This window comes from Salmo salar, chromosome 02, assembly GCF_965601325.2.
Source record: "Salmo salar chromosome 02, fSalSal1, whole genome shotgun sequence".
Lineage (NCBI taxonomy): Eukaryota > Metazoa > Chordata > Actinopteri > Salmoniformes > Salmonidae > Salmo > Salmo salar.
The window spans coordinates 71494823-71515634 of NC_138292.1; the positions used below are offsets into that span (position 1 = coordinate 71494823).

General features: G+C 43.6%; 1 protein-coding gene across 1 annotated transcript in view; it reads right to left on the bottom strand.

Moving 5' to 3' along the window:
* Positions 1-295: 295 nt before the first annotated feature.
* The window catches only part of LOC106591240 (uncharacterized), a 29734-nt gene continuing 9217 nt past the window's right edge, over positions 296-20812 (bottom strand). Inside the window, exons 2-14 of the mRNA XM_082966665.1 lie at positions 16635-16804; positions 15228-15440; positions 14824-14949; positions 14673-14718; positions 14492-14582; positions 14199-14340; positions 13904-14008; positions 10676-10766; positions 9847-9880; positions 4907-4984; positions 3613-3715; positions 2095-2228; positions 296-1937 (exon numbers count right to left, since the gene is read on the bottom strand). Coding sequence (XP_082822791.1) covers positions 1802-1937; positions 2095-2228; positions 3613-3715; positions 4907-4984; positions 9847-9880; positions 10676-10766; positions 13904-14008; positions 14199-14340; positions 14492-14582; positions 14673-14718; positions 14824-14949; positions 15228-15440; positions 16635-16804 — 1469 coding nt within the window. The 3' untranslated portion in view covers positions 296-1801. The remainder of the gene's footprint in view (positions 1938-2094; positions 2229-3612; positions 3716-4906; positions 4985-9846; positions 9881-10675; positions 10767-13903; positions 14009-14198; positions 14341-14491; positions 14583-14672; positions 14719-14823; positions 14950-15227; positions 15441-16634; positions 16805-20812) is intronic.

Below are 20812 nucleotides of genomic sequence, written 5' to 3' on the forward strand. Positions count from 1 at the left end.
CATTAGCCCAGACCTCAACCCCATCGAAAACCTGTGGGATGAATTGGAACGCCGACTTCGAACAGAAACAGGGGCAGAGAGAAACAGTCAATGCCTAAATCATTTTCCTAGATATGGTCTATGTCTTTTCCAGAGTAGAGGGATTCACATCTTTCATCAATGTCGTTTTTTTTCTTTAATTGTCACTCGACAAGAGAATTCAGACAATCCAATCAGAGAGGAAAACGTAAATATACGCCATGTGGCACTGGATAAAGATGCAGATAAAAATGACATTTAATCATGAAACTTCATCTGATTTGATAAAACTGTATTTTATTATGAATTAATACAACTGATTGACATAATAAAACAGTCATTTGTACACCCAGCTCCCCCACATGCTGAGAGGATACAGACAGATTGTCATTTTACATTGATGCTCTCAAACAGTCATTCTGTACTCCTCATATTGTCACTTTAGTCAACTTCAATTGTATTAGTCCACTGAACATACATGTATTAGTCCACTGAACAGACACTTAGTGTACAAAATATTAGGAACACCTGCTCTTTCCATGACATAGACTGACCAGGTGAATCCAGGTGAAAGCTATGATCCCTTATTGATGTCACTTGTTAAATCCACTTCAATCAGTGTAGATGAAGGGGAGGAGACAGGTTAAAGAAGGATTTTTAAGCCATGGGTTGTGTATGTATGCCTATTCAGAGGGTGAATGGGTAAGACAAAATATTTAAGTGCCTTTGAATGGGGTACAGTATTAGGTGCCAGATGCACTGCTTTGAGTGTGTCAAGAACTACAACGCTGCTGGGTTTTTCATGCTCAACAGTTTCCCACTTGTATCAAGAATGGTCCACCACCAAAAGGACATCCAGCAAACTTGACACAACTGTGGGAAGCATTGGAGTCAACATGGGCCAACATCCCCGTGGAACGCTTTCGACACCTTGTAGAGTCCACGCCCCGACGAATTGAGGCTGTTCTGAGGGCAAAAGGGGGTGGCGCAACTCAATATTAGGAAGGTGTTATGGGTCTTGTTCCAATATCCACAGTAGCACACTACTTGTTTCATTTAAGGTGGTCTAGTGTGGATGTTAGAACACCCCATGGACACTGGTGACATTCCAGGCTGACTCATGGTTGAGTGCCACGTCACTGACTGTGCAGTAGGGCATCAGATTGCTATATCATGATTGGGTTATCTGACATCTTAAACAAACACCTATCCAGGTGTTGTAAGAGAAGGCAGGTGACTGCAATTTAGTCTGCCTGGAACATTCCCCATATTCAATTAAAAGGCATTGTTTATTTATCCCCTGTAGGGGCAATTACTAGGCACCCTATGGCATCAGGCTGGCAGTGAGTCTCACAGTGACATCACAAGGGGCCACAGATTCAGGTCACATGTCCAGTCACATGACCATCCATACATACACAGTAAAACACATGGTAACAACAGATGTCAGCCCCCTTAGTGTCTACAACATGGTGATCATAGAGGAGGTTCACTGGGCAAAGATCCCTTCAAGGTTCTAATGATGATGTCATTTCCATGTTTCACAGCTCAGGCCGAGGGAGAGGGGGAAGGAAATCAGAGGTGCACTCCTCTTCACTTTGACTGACACTTCACACAGTCATTATATATGTGTAGTGTTCTGTCTGGGATATGTGGTCTGTGCCAGAGGACTACAAATGAGGTGACACCACCCCCAAGCCTCCTGTTCCCTTTCAAAGCAGGGACACAGTCCTGCATCCTCATCATTCTCCTCCCTCTCTACTATCCAGTCGCTGCGTGGTGGTCAGGGTTGCCATGGTTTCCTGTCTTTTCCTCTCTGGTCAAGCTTGTGTTTGAAGCGACACTTCTCCCCATAGAAACAGCCGGTGGTCCTCCAGAAGAAACACTCGTCCCCATTGATGGGAGCCATCCTCCTGGTCCTGGGAGAGAGAGAGATAAACAGTATGAAAACACAAGCACCTGCACCTGTGCTCCTGCTTCCATCACTTTGAACATTTCAAAAGTTGATATGAGTTGATTTGTAACACTTTAGAAAAACTCATAATGATGTTTTGAATGACAGACGGATGTCCTTACCCTGTGGAGTCGTACTGGGAGGCTGAGGAGGTGATGAGGCCTATAGGGTTGGTCCTCTGAGGAGAGGGAGGGGTTCTCTGCATCCAGCGGTCTGGGTACCTGATTACCAGCCTGGTGCTCTCCAACTCCACACCCTGGACAGGAGGACAAACAGCAGGCACATTCAAAATACATGCAATATGACCAATAACATAGTCCCAAAAGTACAATGGAACCAATAACAACGTATTGGGTTTTATTACCGGCACAAAGATAGTTTTTTCCTTTGCAGCCAGAAAGGAGTTGAATCGTTGTACTTTTCTCTATGTGTTGGACAATGGTGATACTATTTATGTGCAAGACTCATGCTCTACACTGAAGGCTCTTGACTCTGTGTGTCATGCAGAGACGTCTAACTCACCATTGTGATCTCCACTGTGCTGTCAGGTGGACATCAGTAGCAACACGCAGGCTCAAACACTGGTACATTCTTATTCATTTAAGAAAACCTGCTCTTCTAGCTCAAAATGAGAACACATAATACAAGCTCAGATCTCAAATCTTGTTTTATGCTCATAGTCCCTTTCATTATTCAGCCCCCTGATCTTGAATTCCCTACAAGCCGACCTAAAACACCAGGACCTGGTGTCTGGAGGAGTTCAAAGGACAAATAGATGAACAGGTCGTTGAGACATGTAGCTGTTTCTAGTTGTCACCACATGACACTAGTTTGCATTGCCTTATGTAAGGAAGCCTGTTGTTTTACACTATACACACCTCCTGTTTGTTTGCTGGTGTATTTGAGCTGTTGCCAGTGTCTTCTGTCTGTGTTGTCCTTTTAGTCAAACTTATTTTTAATCATGTTTTTGTACAGATGTTTTCGTTTTTTCGGTAGGTCTGACAAACATCGCTCTCGCTCTGCCACCTTTCACCGCAGATGCGCAAGTGCGACATCGGAGCATGCAGTGGACTGATATCTCTATCTTGAACGGACAGATTTTTAGGCGATTCGGATTATTATGTTAATTAGATTGAAACTGTTATTTGGGGGGTTATCCACACTCACAGGAGGCCTTTAGCCTCGCCGTCATTGTAAATAATATTTTGTTATTAATAATTGACTTGCCTGGTTAAATAAAGGTTAAATAAACATTGTCCCAAAAGTACAATGGAACCAAAAGTAGTCCCAATCGGACAACAGAACCAAAAGCATAGTCCCAAAAGTACAATAGCATAGTCCAAAAGAACAGTCCCAAAAGTACAATGGAACCAAAAGCATAGTCCCAAAAGTACAATGGAACCAAAAGCATAGTCCCAAAAGTACAATGGAACCAATAGCATAGTTCCAATCGTACAATAGAACCAAAAGCATAGTCCCAAAAGTACAATGGAACCAATAGCATAGTTGCAATCGTTCAATAGAACCAAAAGCATAGTCCCAAAAGTACACACTCCTAAAGTTCAAGCTGAGGAATTGAAAATTACATCTCACATAGTTGAAGGCATTTAGACAGCATTATGTTTCATCCCACCACTCACCTGGAGCCTCTCCAAGGCGCGAGCAGCCATGTTGGCATTCTTGAAGTTGACAAAGGCACAGAATCTCTCATGTAGAACTCTGATACTCTCTATTTCCCCACACCTACAGTAAAGAACATAGAATTAGAACGTAAAAGAATAATGATCACCATTCCAACTCAACAAACAGATAAATGTCATAGTATTAGAATGGTGGACCAGCGGCCATTTTGAGTGAAACATTTAAAGTGTTAATGTTATGTTTCTTGATGATTATCACCACACACCATGTAAGAAACAAAGAAACTCACAGCAAGAGAAGCCTAAGCAGTGGATGGATAGATAGATAGATAGATAGATAGATAGATAGATAGATAGATAGATAGATAGATAGATAGATAGATAGATAGATAGATAGATAGATAGATAGATAGATAGATAGATAGATAGATAGATAGATAGATAGATAGATAGATAGATAGATAGATAGATAGATAGATAGATAGATAGATAGATAGATAGATAGATAGATAGATAGATAGATAGATAGATAGATAGATAGATAGATAGATAGATAGATAGATAGATAGATAGATAGATAGATAGATAGATAGATAGATAGATAGATAGATAGATAGATAGATAGATAGATAGATAGATAGATAGATAGATAGATAGATAGATAGATAGATAGATAGATAGATAGATAGATAGATAGATAGATAGATAGATAGATAGATAGATAGATAGATAGATAGATAGATAGATAGATAGATAGATAGATAGATAGATAGATAGATAGATAGATAGATAGATAGATAGATAGATAGATAGATAGATAGATAGATAGATAGATAGATAGATAGATAGATAGATAGATAGATAGATAGATAGATAGATAGATAGATAGATAGATAGATAGATAGATAGATAGATAGATAGATAGATAGATAGATAGATAGATAGATAGATAGATAGATAGATAGATAGATAGATAGATAGATAGATAGATAGATAGATAGATAGATAGATAGATAGATAGATAGATAGATAGATAGATAGATAGATAGATAGATAGATAGATAGATAGATAGATAGATAGATAGATAGATAGATAGATAGATAGATAGATAGATAGATAGATAGATAGATAGATAGATAGATAGATAGATAGATAGATAGATAGATAGATAGATAGATAGATAGATAGATAGATAGATAGATAGATAGATAGATAGATAGATAGATAGATAGATAGATAGATAGGTGCAGCTACTGAACAAAAACAGATGGAAATGGGGCATGATGGTCGTACGTTTTGAAAAGGTCCCATATGTGTTTCTCAGTAAGGTCCACGGTGACGTTCCCCACCCAGAGAGAGGGACAGGGGGACCTGAGGACAAGAGGAGAGAAGGGGACCATGGTGAAAAACACATTCATTACAGCAACATTATAACACCACAACATTATGTATGCAACCTAAATGGCACCCTATTCCCTACATACAGTTGAAGTGGGAAGTTTATATACACTTAGGTCGGAGTCATTAAAACTAGTTTTCAACCAATCCACAAATTTCTTGTTAACAAACTATAGTTTTGGCAAGTCGGTTAGGACATCTACTTTGTGCATGACACAAGTAATTTTTCCAACAATTGTTTACAGACAGATTATTTCACTGTATCACAATTCCAGTGGGTCAGAAGTTTACTTACACTAATTTGACTGTGCCTTTAAACAGCTTGGAAAAATCCAGAAAATAATGTCATGGCTTTAGAAGCTTCTGATAGGCTAATTGACATAATTTGAGTCAATTGGAGGTAGCTGTGGATGTATTTCAAGGCCTATCCTTCAAACTCAGTGCCTCTTTGCTTGACATCATGGGAAAATCAAAAGAAATCAGCCAAGACCTCAGAAAAAAGATTGTAGACCTCCACAAGTCTGGTTCTTCCTTCGGAGCAATTTCCAAACGCCTGAAGGTACCACGTTCATCTGTACAAACAATAGTACGCAAGTATAAACACCATGGGACCACGCAGCCGTCATACCGCTCAGGAAGGAGATGCATTCTGTCTCCAAGAGATGAACGTACTTTGGTGCGAAAAGTGAAAATCAATCCCAGAACAAGGACCTTGTGAAGATGCTGGAGGAAACAGGTACAAAAGTATCTATATCCACAGTAAAACCAGTCCTATATCAACATAACCTGAAAGGCCACTCAGCAAGGAAGGAGCCACTGCTCCAAAACCGCCATAAAAAAGCCAGACTACGGTTTGCAACTGCACATGGGGACAAAGTTCATACTTTTGGGAGAAATGTCCTCTGGTCTGATGAAAGAAAAATAGAACTGTTTGGCCATAATGACCATCGTTATGTTTGGAGGAAAAAGGGGGAGGCTTGCAAGCCAAAGAACACCATCCCAACCGTAACGCACGGGGGTGGCAGCATCATGTTGTGGGGGTGCTTTGCTGCAGGAGGGACTGGTGTCCTTCACAAAATAGATGGCATCATGAGGATGAAAATGTATGTGTATATCTTGAAGCAACATCTCAAGACATCAGTCAGGAAGTTAAAGCTTGGTTGCAAATGGGTCTTCCAAATGGACAATGACCCCAAGCATACTTCCAAAGTTGTGGCAAAATGGCTTAAGTACAACGAAGTCAAGGTATTGGAGTGGCCATCACAAAGCCCTGACCTCAAACCTATAGAACATTTGTGGGCAGAACTGAAAAGGTGTGTGAGCAAGGAGGCCTAAAAACCTTACTCCATTACACAAGCTCTGTCAGGAGGAATGGGCCAAAATTCACCCAACTTATTGTGGGAAGCTTGTGGAAGGCTACCCGAACCGTTTGAAACAAGTTAAACAATTTAAAGGCAATGCTACCAAATACTAATTGAGTGTATGTAAACTTCTGACCCACTGGGAATGTGATGAAAGAAATAAAAGCTGAAATAAATCACTCTACTATTATTCTGACATTTCACATTCTTAAAATAAAGTGGTGATCCTAATTGACCTAAGTCAGGGAATTTTTACTAGGATTAAATGTCAGGAATTGTGAAAAACTGAGTTTAAATGTATTTGGCTAAGGTTTACATAAACTTCCGACTTCAACTGTTGTTCATTACTTTTGACCAAGGCCTATAGGGCTCTGGTCGAAAGAAGTGCACAATCTAGGGAATAGGGCAGGGTTTCCACTAGCCAGTAATAGCCGGCTTTTGGCCTATTAAAAAAAAAATGTAAAAGCCGATAAATAAAATTTCTATTGGGCAGTTGTCCGGGAGAAGAAGAAAAAAATCCCATTGCAAAATAGTCTAAAAAGCATTATTCATTGATGGAAATACCAGTTGATCTAAATACATTTGACTGGTCATGCTTATCAGTCTATAGGTTAATTTGTGTCATTTAGTGGAATTGAATTGCATTTATTTAACACACGCGCACAGCACACAGATACAGAGCCTTTGAGAAAAAAATCTGTCAGACAGCGCGAGTGCTGCATCTACAGCATCTCAAACAGCAAATGCATAGGCAATGAAAGGCAGGCTTCATCACCGAGTCACACACCACTTTGCAATGAGATGGAGGCAGTACACGTTTTGAAAACATATACTTAATTGATTGAAACTTGAACGTTTTAATCAGGGGTTGGAACCAAAATAATTTTCCAATCTATTAGTTCTGAACAGAACCATTATTTTATTCGTGCCGTTCCACTGTTCCAACCAGCAAAACAATGTTCTGAACCGGTACAAACAAAAGTAATTGTTTATATTGTTCCTTTCTGTTCCTTATTGATTTTTATTTTAATCAAGCGTGTAATGTCAGTAGCTACAGTAGACTATGCTTCGGAGGGAGGGGCAGTTAGCCTACACACACACACACACACACACTGGCAAAGATTTTCAGCTGGCAGGCAGGCAGACACTGGATTAAGTTTCTGAGTGACAGAGTGAGGGCTTTGCATAGGCACTTTGTTGTTTTTTGGTGGGACTGGAAAAAAATGCCCGGAAAGAAAGGACATTATTAACCAGTTCCCATGCTTTTAAAATAACAGTTCTGTTCCGGTACAGTATAGATCACTTTCGTTCTCGGTTCTGGTTCTGTTCTTCGTTTTTGGTTCTGTTCCCCAAACCGGTTCCAACCCCTGGTTTTACTACACATTATTAGGCATGTCTTACTTTGCGTCAAAGTAGCCTAGCCAAAATCAGACTATATCCGTGGAGGCTATTATTTTATATCAACTTTCTTTCTTGTCCAGTAAACAAAGGCACAATCCTAGTCATACCAGCAACCCATGCTAGTTGTTGCATATCAGATGTCCCCTCTTTCAAAATTTCTACCAGATATTTTCATCTCTGTCACATGAAACCACTCGCATGTGCGGTGCCCTTTTGACAATGGTGTTCTCCCACTAATTGCATTATGGAACAAACATTCACACATAGCCTACTGCCTTGTGCACATTGTTGCATTTATAATGTGAAGAAATAATAGTTTAACATTTTAATCTAAACCAGTGGTCAACAACCTTTTCTGAGTCAAGATCACCTTGAGTCAAAATGCAAGCCGAGATTTACCGCTCAGATTTTTTTTAAACATGGCTTAAACATAAGCCTTTGCAACATTAACTAATTAAAAACAGTTCTGTAGCAATGAGGTTTGTACAGTAGGCTACAGCCCCTATATATCATCACTGCATATTGACTGCGCTTGAATTGGCCTGCCAATGTTGTTCTTCTCAGACCATTTCAAAATTGTAGGTATATGATCACACTGGTAATAGATCATTTGTTCTATTACTTGTGAGGCACAGCTGAGCGAGCATAATAATTTGCTTATTTTTTGTACTGTACTGATGGCCTGCATCTGATGGTCAGTCTGAGGGGAGGGGAGGGAAGGAGCAGCGGTGAGGCTGCCTCACACCCGACTCACCGTCCCTCCTCTCTCCCTCCTTCAGCTGAGAAAAGGGGATGCAGTCTTCCAGCTGATGGTGAGGTATAAGTCGCACTGCATTACTTCTGCCTCATGAACCAATTAATGTTGTTACTCCTATGACCAGAGAAATAACAACAACGCAAGCTTATCGAAACACTCGCATTTTATGGCTTATAAAACTGATGAAGTAAGTGTTGACAGTGCTGAATAACAACTTAAACATGTAATTAATCTGATTGGCCAGCGGTAGGCCTACAGGTGCACTTGATTTGCTGTCTGGGCCTGCCGAGTAGGTCGGAGTTCTACCTTTAGACACATGAAATGGTTTAAAATGGAAACACCTTGCCTTCCCAGCGCTAGGGCTGTTGAATCAAGCGCACCTACCATCAACAGAGTGAAAAAAATTTTGGGGTATAGGAACGCAAGGCTTTATCGTTGGGTTTTTCACAGAAATGCTTGGTGATCGACTAGGAATGGCTTGGAAATCGAGCAGTCGATCGCCCGGTTGGCGACCACTGATCTAAACCTTCTGCTCTGCATCAGATTCATTAAAAAGTCATGTTTTTTAATGTAGCCTGGTCCTACTGGTTGAATGAATTTGGGATCTATCTTCCCACAGCTGTCCCAGAGTCTGTTTGGTATAGGCTATTTCTTTCTCGACAAATTGACCAATAGAATAGGTGAACGTTTTTACTATGGGGGATAGTAGACTGACAGGCTAGTTATTTTGCTTTTTGTGACTCGTCTTGTGGGCTGAGGAAAAGTAAATGTGGACAGTTATTCTAACATCTTCAAAGTGTGCATCATAATTCAGTAATAAGTATGACACATTGTTGCATCTTCGACTTGCATGTTCTGTTAATATGAATTACCATAATCTGAATGTGATTTCGGTCATTCTGAGCACTGTGGGTGGACGCCCTAATCAGCTTACGCACCCAATGCAGATGGGTTCCGGTACATTTAAAAAATGTCCGGTAAATTCAAACGCTTCCTGGCAAATGTCCAGCGCCACATTTTCATAACGGAAACGCTGGAATAGGGGGCCCTTTGGGACAGTCTATAGCTTCAATAACTGTAGGGATGTAAATTAAATAATGTATTATATGGCCATTTAGATGACGAATAACAAAAAAACAGAGTGGTGATGGTCTCAGTTAACAAAGCTGGTCTCAAATGACGAGATAGCCTTGTCTGGGACTTGAATATTCATGTTAGCTCCCGAAGCTAATATCTAGACTTTAACTCAGTGGGATAACATAGTATAGTGTCACACTAACAACCCAGGTATGATACCCAGAGTTTAACATACTCACCCAGTAGAGTCCTCAGGGGAGGAGAGGTCCACCACTGCAGAAGGAAGAGGAAAAGGTTCACTTTACTATGAAACATTGTAGCGAAACCTCACAACAAATCAGTTAGATGTATAGTAAGTATTTCTATATTGTTGTAGTATATTTGGTAAATCAGAAATCAAACTCATTTAAATGCAATGGCTATGCCCACTGTGGTGGGGTCTGGTAGTGCAACCTGTCTATCCTATGCCCCCTGTGGTGGGGTCTGATAGTGCAGCCTGTCTATACTATGCCCCCTGTGGTGGGGTCTGGTAGTGCAGCATGTCTATAATATGCCCCCCTGTGGTGGGGTCTGGTAGTGCAGCCTGTCTATACTATGCCCCCTGTGGTGAGGTCTGGTAGTGCAGCCTGTCTATACTATGCCCCCTGTGGTGGGGTCTGGTAGTGCAGCATGTCTATACTATGCCCCCTATGGTGGGGTCTGGTAGTGCAGCCTGTCTATACTATGCCCCCTGTGGTGGGGTCAGGTAGTGCAGCCTGTCTATACTATGTCCCCTGTGGTGGGGTCTGGTAGTACAGCCTGTCTATACTATGTCCCCTGTGGTGGGGTCTGGTAGTGCAGCCTGTCTATACTATGCCCCCCTGTGGTGGGTCTGGTAGTGCAGCCTGTCTATACTATGCCCCCCTGTGGTGGGTCTGGTAGTGCAGCCTGTCTATACTATACCCCCTGTGGTGGGGTCTGGTAGTGCAGCCTGTCTATACTATGCCCCCTGTGGTTGGGTCTGGTAGTGCAGCCTGTCTATACTATGCCCCCTGTAGTGGGATCTGGTAGAGCAGCCTGCCCCTATACCTCTGACAGCCTCAGGGGAGCCGAGAGCAGCCTGCACTGTGGTAAACTTCTCCAACAGCAACACACTCTGCCCCTCCTCAAAACCCAGATCCTACAGGAGAGAGAGAGAGAGAGAGAGAGAGAGAGAGAGAGAGAGAGAGAGAAGGGGTGAATTGATAAACTGATATCAGAGCAGATCTCAGAAACAAAACAGAAAAGACAAAAAAGCTCATAACAATTTCACCAATCAACACCAAAGTTATCCAATAACAAAAGACTAGAGCCTGACCCGATTGAAGGCGATCGAATAAACCCCCAATTCCTTCCATTCTGTTAGCAAATGTGAAATCTCTTGAAAATAAAATCGATGACCTACACGGAAGTTTAAACTACCAACGGGACATTCAAAACTGTAATATCTTATGCTTCACAGAGTAGTTGGCTGAACGACGACATTATCAAAATACAGGTGGCTGGTTATACGCTGTATCAGCAGGATAGAACAGCGTCGTCTGCTAAGACATGGGGCGGCGGACTATGTATTTTTGTAAATAACACCTGGTGCACCATATGTAAGGAAGTCTCAAGGTTTTGCTCACCTGAAGTAGAATATCTCATGATAAGCTGTAGACCACACTATCTAGCTAGAGAGTTTTCATCTGTATTTTTCGTAGCTGTCTACATACCACCACAGACTGACGTTGGCATTATAACCGCACTGAATGAGCTGTATTCCGCCATAATCAAACAGGAAAACGCTCACCCAGAGGCGGCGCTCCTAGTGGCTGGGGACTTTAATGCAGGGAAACCAAATCAGTCTTACCAAATTTCTTGCAGTATGTTAAATGTGCAACCAGAGGGGGAAAAAAAACTCTGGACCACCTTTACTCCACACACAAAGATGCATACAAAGCTCTCCCTCGCCCTTCATTAGGCAAATCGGACCATAATTCTATCCTCCTGATTCCTACATAGTGCATACAAGCAAAGATTAAAGCAGGAAGCACCAGTGACTCGATCAGTAAAAAAGTGGTCAGATGAAGCAGATGCTAAGCTACAGGACTGTTTTTCTAGCACAACTGGAATATGTTCCGGGATTCCTCCAATGACATTGAGGAGTACACTACATCAGTCATTGGCTTCATCAATAAGTGCATCGATGACATCGTCCCCACAGTGACCAGTACATACCCCAACCAGAAGCCATAGATTACAGGCAACATCCGCACTGAGCTAAAGGCTAAAGCTGCCGCTTTCAAGGAACGGGATTCTAACCCGGAAGTTTATAATAAATCCTGCTACGCCCTCCGGCGAACCATCAAACAGGCAAAGCGTCAATACAGGACTGAGATCGAATCGTACTACACCGGCTCTGACGCTCGTTGGATGTGGCAGGGCTTGCAAACCATTAGAGACTACAAAAGGAAGCACAGCCGAGAGCTGCCTAGTGACACGAGCATACCAGAAGAGCTAAACTACTTCTATGCTCCCTTCGAGGCAAATAACACTGAAATATGCATGAGAGCACAAGCTGTTCTGGACGACTGTGTGATCACGCTCTCTGCAGCCGATGTGAGTAAGACCTTTAAACAGGTCAACATTCACAAGGCCGCAGGGCCAGACGGATTACCAGGACGTGTACTCCGAGCATGCGCTGACCAACTGGCAAGTGTCTTCACTGACATTTTCAACCTCTCCCTGTCCGAGTCTGTAATACCAACATGTTTTAAGCAGACCACCATAGTCCCTGTGCCCAAGAACACTAAGGCAACCTGCCTAAATGACTACCGGCCCGTAGCACTCACGTCTGTAGCCATGAAGTGCTTTGAAAGGCTGGTCATGACTCACATCAACACCATTATCCCAGAAACCCTAGACCCACTCCAATTTGCATACCACACCAACAGATCCACAGATGATGCAATCTCTACTGCACTCCACACTGCCCTCTCCCACCTGGACAAAAGGAACACCTATGTGAAAATGCTATTCATTGACTACAGCTCAGCATTCAACATCATAGCTCCCTCAAAGCTCATCAATAAGCAAGGACCCTGGGACTAAACACCTCCCTCTGCAACTGGATCCTGGACTTCCTCACGGGCCGACCCTTGGTGGTAAGGGTAGGTAACAGCACATCCGCCACACTGATCCTCAACACGGGGGCCCCTCAGGGGTGTGTGCTCAGTCCCCTGCTGTATTCCCTGTTCACTCATGACTGCACGGCCAGGCATGACTCCAACGCCATCATTAAGTTTGCCGATGACACAACAGCGGTAGCACTGATCACCGACAACAACGAGACAACGTATAGGGAGGAGGTCAGAGAGCTGGCAGTGTGGTGCCAGGACAACAACCTGTCCTCAACGTGATCAAGACAAAGAAGATGATTGAGGACTACAGGAAAAAGCGGACCGAGCATGCCCCCATTCTCACCGACGGGGCTGTAGTGGAGCAGGTTGAGCGCTTCAAGTTCTTTGGTGTCCACTTCACCAACAAACTAACATGGTCCAAGCACACCAAGACAGTCGTGAAGAGGGCACGACAAAACCTATTTCCCCTCATGAGACTGAAAAGATTTGGCATGGGTCCTCAGATCCTCAAAAGGTTCTACAGCTGCACCATCGAGAGCATCCTGACTGGTTGCATCACTGCCTGGTATGGCAACAGCTCAGCCTCCGACCGCAAGGCACTACAGAGGGTAGTGCGTACGGCCCAGTACATCACTGGGGCCAAGCTTCCTGCCATCCAGGACCTCTATACCAGACGGTGTCAGAGGAAAGCCCTAAAAATTGTCAGACTCCAGCCACCTTAGTCATAGACTGTTCTCTCTGCTACCGCAGGGCAAGCAGTACCGTAGCACCAAGTCTAGGTCCAAGAGGCTTCTAAACAGCTTCTACCCACAAGCCATAAGACTCCTGAACATCTAATCGTTGCCCCCCCCCCCCCCTTTTACACCGCTGCTACTCTGTTGTTATCATCTATGCATAGTCACTTAAATAACTCTACCTACATGTACATATTACCTCAACTAACTGGTACCCCCTCGTATATAGTCTCGCTATTGTTATTTTACTGCTTCTCTTTAATTACTTGTTACTATTATTTCTTCTAATTCATATTTTTTTTAACTGCATTGTTGGTTAGCAGCTCGTAAGTAAGCATTTCACTGTAAGGTCTACACCTGTTGTTTTCGGCGCAAGTGACTAATAAAATTTGATTTGACCCCTGACCCCTGTCTCCCCTCACCATGAGCTGCAGGACCTTGCAGTTGAAGAGCTCAATGGAGGCCTCCTCACAGTCCTGATCCAGCTTCAACACCTGCTGCATGGCCCTCTCTGCCTCACCATACCGCTGGAGAGAGAAGAGGGGAGGAAGAGAGGGGAAGAAGGAGATGGATGGGAGATGGAGAGTCAGATTTCACAGACAGACACACACACACACACACACACACACACACACACACACACACACACACACACACACACACACACACACACACACACACATGTTCACGTTGACAGTAGAGAGCTCAGACACTGACCTTCAACCCCATCAGTGCACTCCCCTTGCGGAAGTATCCCTTTGGCCAATCAGGGGCCAGCTGGATGGACTTCTGAGCGTCTGATAGGGCAGAGGGGTAGAGCTCCAGACACCAGTAGCAGTATGAACGATTCCCAAAGAACCTGAGAGAGAAAGAGACAGAGAGACAGAGAGAGGGAGAGAGAGAGAGAAGACACATTAAAACACAAGTTGACAGAAATATAATTTCAGGTCAGAGAGCATAGTGGTGCGATATGTTGTATTTAGGGTCAGAGGTCAAGCTTTAAGGTGTACCTGTGGTCTTTGGGGTCACAGTGGATAGCCTCAGAGAACATGTCCACAGCCTGAGAGTACTGGCCCTGCTTAAACAGCTGAATACCCTTCTCTGGAGGAGAACACACACACATACAGTGCTAAACTGGGGTCATTTCAGTGAATAGAAATAATCAATCTGAGACAATTGTATTAATGTCACCTGTTAGTGAAGCTCCCTTCTTCTTCACAGGGGCTGAACTCTCCACCTGAAATGAGACAACTCAGTTAATACTGCCTCTGTGTGTGTGTGTGTGTGTGTGTGTGTGTGTGTGTGTGTGTGTGTGTGTGTGTGTGTGTCCAGCCCTCCGCACCTCGCTGGTCCTAGCCTCGTTCTCCTTGTTCTCTCTAGAGGCGTGGCCTGCACAGGTCCTGGCTTTGGGTCTGATGTGACTGGCAGCGTTGGCCACAAACGCACTGCGGACGTCCCACTCTGGCTCCTAAAGGAGGAGATATAAATCAAAACGGCACCCCTATAATGCACTGCTTATGACCAGGGCCCATAGAATCATATAGCTCTGGTCAGAAGTAGGGCATTATATAGGGAATGGGGTGCCATTTGGGATGCAGATATAGTAGACAGAAAGAGACAAAGAAATACTTTCTATCATCCTATATCTATTAGTTTCTCTGGTGTATCCTACCCTCCATACCTCCCTGCCTTACATGTCCTTCCCTCCCTCCCTCCCTCCCCTACCTCCCTCCCTCCCTCCCCTACCTCCTCTGGGGTCCTGACAGGGGGCTGGCGGTTGCTCTTGTTCCCAGACACAGCGAGAGGAGGCGTGGGCTTGTTCTTGGCAGGACGTACTACCCTCTCTACCTCCTCCTTCTCCTCTTCACTTTCACTCTCAGACTCTGACGCTACTCCTCCCTCCTGCTCAGCATCCGCACTCTTCTCCTCCTTCTCTAGTTTCTTTCGTTCTTTCTGTCTCTGTAAAGAGAGAATGGTAAAGGTGTGTTGAGGGAGGGTAAGGAGGACAGAGATGATGACAGGTGGACCAGGTATGACAGAGATGATGGCAGGTGGACCAGGTATGACAGAGATGATGACACGTGGACCAGGTATGACAGAGATAATGACAGGTGGACCAGGTATGACAGAGATGATGACACGTGGACCAGGTATGACAGAGATAATGACAGGTGGACCAGGTATGACAGAGATGATGACACGTGGACCAGGTATGACAGAGATAATGACAGGTGGACCAGGTATGACAGAGATGATGACACGTGGACCAGGTATGACATAGATAATGACAGGTGGACCAGGTATGACAGAGATGATGACAGGTGGACCAGGTATGACAGAGATGATGACAGGTGGACCAGGTATGACAGAGATAATGACAGGTGGACCAGGTATGACAGAGATGATGACACGTGGACCAGGTATGACATAGATAATGACAGGTGGACCAGGTATGACAGAGATGATGACAGGTGGACCAGGTATGACAGAGATGATGACAGGTGGACCAGGTATGACAGAGATAATGACAGGTGGACCAGGTATGACAGAGATGATGACACGTGGACCAGGTATGACATAGATAATGACAGGTGGACCAGGTATGACAGAGATAATGACAGGTAGACCAGGTATGACAGAGATAATGACAGGTGGACCAGGTATGACAGAGATAATGACAGGTGGACCAGGTATGACAGCGATAATGACAGGTGGACCAGGTATGACAGAGATAATGACAGGTGGACCAGGTATGACAGAGATAATGACAGGTGGACCAGGTATGACAGAGATAAAGACAGGTGGACCATGTATGACAGAGATAATGACAGGTGGACCATGTATGACAGAGATAAACAAATAGTCACTGGTTCCTTATTCCTCTAGTGCAATACCAAAAACCAACTCCATTACTCAACTCTATTACGTCATTAATTATTAATTCATTAAGATTAATTACACAGACATGTTAATGACTATGTAGCAACAATGTTACTGTAGTAATGACAGTGTTATTACAGGTTACACCGGTATAAAGTTACAGGTTACACAGGTATAAGAGCAACTTAATTTGAAGTGTTACCAGGTTGATTATGATGTGGTATAGGTGTGACATAGTACAGGTGTGTGTGTGTGTGTGTGTGTTCTACTCACCTTTCTCTTAGCCCTGCGTCTCTCTGCTCTCCTTCTGGTCTTCTCCTCCTCACTCAACTCCTCCTCCCCACTCAGGACCTCTCCACCTGCGGCTGGACCTGGAGCTCCTCCTCCTCCTCCTCCTCCTCCTCCTCCTCCTCCTCCCCGCTCCTCCTGCTCACCTGGCCCATCTAGAAACACACAGAACCAGAGAGCCAACACAAATCAACCAAAGAAAACACTTTGGTGTTTGTTTAGTGTTACTTCTGTAACATTATCTATACAGGTTGGTCTCACTGAGAAAGTTAGAGACTTTGGAGGAGGAGAACAAAGAGAACAGGGAGGAGAAAGATGAGGAAGAGAAGGAGGAAGAGGCGGAGGCAGCAGCCCAGATATATCCATGTTTAAATGGATTCTGATTATTTCCAGGGATACACAACATCCTGAAATATATATAGATATTGTTGTTAGAAAGAATACTATATTTCCCTTGACGTAGTGATGCTGAATGTAAAAAATGTCTCAACATACCCCACTGTCCCCTACAGGTTAGTCTCATTGAGATGGGGACGGGAGGGAAAAGAGAAGGAATAGAGAGGACAGGGAGGAGAAGAGAAAACACAGTACAGTACACATCAGTACAGTACACATGCTGCTAGAGATTCTCCTTTGTTCTTTGGGTGGAAACCTATTGGACCAGTGGATCCGTACAGGAAGTGTATCGTTGCCCTACCAAAAAGAAATGACAGACTCTTCCCCCTCCCCCCAACACACTCATATAGTGCATCCCAAATGGCACCCTATATCATATAGTTCACTGTTTTGGGTCATGGTCAGAATTAGTACATTATATAGGGAATAGGGTGACCTTTGGAACACACATTTAACCAAAAGGTTAAATCCAGACCAACTGTAGCCTGTTGAGGGCAGCACAGACAGATCAGAACCTTCCCCTTCAACACCCACTGTCTGTCTGCCACCTGGATGCTTCCCTTACCTGACCCTGATAACCTCCTGTACTTTGTGCTCTAGGGCTGTGTCCCAAATGGAACCCTATTCCCTATCACTATGTAGTGTCCCAAATGGAACCCTATTCCCTATCGCTATGTAGTGCACCACTTTTAACCAGGGCCCGTAGTGTCAAAAGTAGTGCACTACATATGGAAAAGGGTGCCATTTCATAAGCAGCCTAGACCTATTGGCGCTGGGCCTGGCAGCGTCTATAGTATTCCTGCATATAGGGAGGCTGCCTACAATGGTTTCATTTTTTATTTCCTTCAGCGTCCTTGTTTCTGGCTTATTCACTCAAGCCTCACGATCTGGAAAACGCTAGCCTGTTGGAACCAGCCTGATCGCTCATTCATTCTATTTCATTTCAAGTGAAACAGAATGAGTGCTGTTCTTGAGTTCTGGGGAAACTTTGAGAAACTGATTGAAGCTAGAAGGTACTTCCTGATCTCTCCAAATAAGAAACTAATTTCCGTGTCAAAACTTTCCAGTGCCCTACTTAACAACCCTCGTCTAAACGTCTCATATTAGTTTGTTTTGTCTTTTTTCCTCCAATTTTACTGAGCCTATGTTAGAAAGAAACAATGACTGAAACACTACTTACACTGCTAAGAAACAAGCGGTAACATGTACGCTGGGAGTCGGGAAGCAAGTACAGGGAGTGAATATTTAATAACTAAACAAACATAGACCAAAACAAGACCAAAACAAGACACACAAGTAGAGTCAATAACACCTGGGGAAGGAACCAAAGGGAGTGACATATATAGGGAAGGTAGTCAGGGAGATGATGGAGTCCAGGTGAGTCTGATGAGGCGCTGATGCGCATAACAATGGTGACAGGTGTCAGTAATAATGAGCAGCCTGATGACCTCGAGCGCCGGAGAGGGAGTATACATGACACAAGCAGCAACATTGTTGAAAAAAAAAACATATTTCTGGTGCGAAATGAAAACCACATGTTGTGAATCTGGTATCCAAGGCCAGCAGAGAAGCTGTTTGTGTTACACTACTTTGATAGGGAATATAAAGTGGATGGGAAAGGACTTTATCTCCCCAGCTCTCTCTGCCTCTCTCTCTCTCTCGCTCGCTCTGCTGCTCTCACTCAATTCAATGGGTTTTATTGGCATGGGAAACATACTGTATGTTTACATTGGGTTTTATTGGCTTGGGAAACATACTGTATGTTTACATTGGGTTTTAATGGCTTGGGAAACATAGTGTATGTTTACATTGGGTTTTATTGGCTTGGGAAACATACTGTATGTTTACATTGGGTTTTATTGGCTTGGGAAACATACTGTATGTTTACATTGGGTTTTATTGGCTTGGGAAACATACTGTATGTTTACATTGGGTTTTATTGGCATGGGAAACATACTGTATGTTTACATTGGGTTTTATTGGCATGGGAAACATACTGTATGTTTACATTGGGTTTTATTGGCTTGGGAAACATACTGTATGTTTACATTGGGTTTTATTGGCATGGGAAACATACTGTATGTTTACATTGGGTTTTATTGGCATGGGAAACATACTGTATGTTTACATTGGGTTTTATTGGCATGGGAAACATACTGTATGTTTACATTGGGTTTTATTGGCTTGGGAAACATACGGTTTGTTTACATTGGGTTTTATTGGCTTGGGAAACATACTGTATGTTTACATTGGGTTTTAATGGCTTGGGAAACATACTGTATGTTTACATTGGGTTTTATTGGCTTGGGAAACATACTGTATGTTTACATTGCCAAAGCAAGTGAAATAAACAAAAGTGAGAATAAACTAATTGAACAACATAAAAAAAAACTACTAAAACTAAAACTATTACAAGTGAACGTCGCACTCAAAAAGGTTGAAAAAATATAGACATATCAAGTGTTATTATCAGCTATGTTTTAGCAATGTGTAAATAGTTGTAGTACGAATAGCGGGGGACGATGCACAGATAAATATTGGTGGTATTTATAATATTGTTTGTGCTCCACTGGTTGCCCTTTTCTCATGGCAACGGGCCACAAATCTCACTGCTGTGACCTCACACTGCACCTAACAGATATGGGTGTTATCAACGTTGGATTTGTTTGATTCGTTTTCAAATCCTCTCTCTCTCTCTCTCTCTCTCTCTCTCTCTCTCTCTCTCTCTCTCTCTCTCTCTCTCTCTCTCTCTCTCTCTCTCTCTCTCTCTCTCTCTCTCTCTCTCTCTCTCTCTCTCTCTCTCTCTCTCTCTCTCTCTCTCTCTCTCTCTCTCTCTCTCTCTCTCTCTCTCTCTCTCTCTCTCTCTCTCTCTCTCTCTCTCTCCTCTCTCTCTCTCTCTCTCTCTCTCTCTCTCTCTCTCTCTCTCTCTCTCTCTCTCTCTCTCTCTCTCTCTCTCTCTCTCTCTCTCTCTCTCTCTCTCTCTCTCTCTCTCTCTCTCTCTCTCTCTCTCTCTCTCTCTCTCTCTCTCTCTCTCGCGCAACAAAACAATGTAAATAAAAAAGAATGCCAAAAGACATTAAACAAAATAGTAGGGAGAAGGGGTAAAGGAATATGTTTGCCTTGTGATTCCATGCACCTCGGTCAGCCTGTGAGGTGACGGCAGCCAGAACAGATGTTCAGAGACAGAAGAACTGGCGTGCGTCCCAAATGGAACCCTATCCTCTACCACTCCCCTGTGGCCCCTGGTCGACGGTAGTGCTCTAAATGGGGAAAGGGTGCCATTTGGGACACAGCATTAAAGAAGGAGCCCTGTAAGTCCAGAAATAGAACCACCACCGACCAACCAGCAGCAGGCCTGTCGCCTGGGCCTGAGGAAGGAAGAGAAACTCTATCTGTTTGGCATTAGCAGCCAGACTCGAACACACCCAGAGAGGAGCAACGGGAGAGAGGACGAACGTGTGTGCGTCCGTGCGTGTGACCTCTGGGACCCAACAGGCCTATAAGTAATGGGATGTTATGTTATGTAAAGGCCTCTGTGTGCTTCCCAGCCGAAACAGTTTGTGCATATATTATGACAACATTTTGTGACGTTTTTGTTTGTTTTGGTCTTCGGCAGGTGTTTTTGTGGCTGTACGGGCACACAACATTTCGCGAGGCAAGCCGTATTTCGGTAGCCAAAGTCTACACCCCTTCATCGGTTATTGGTCAACAGTAGGGATTCTTCAATGAAGTGTCTGTTGTCATTCAACGATAGAACACTCATTTCC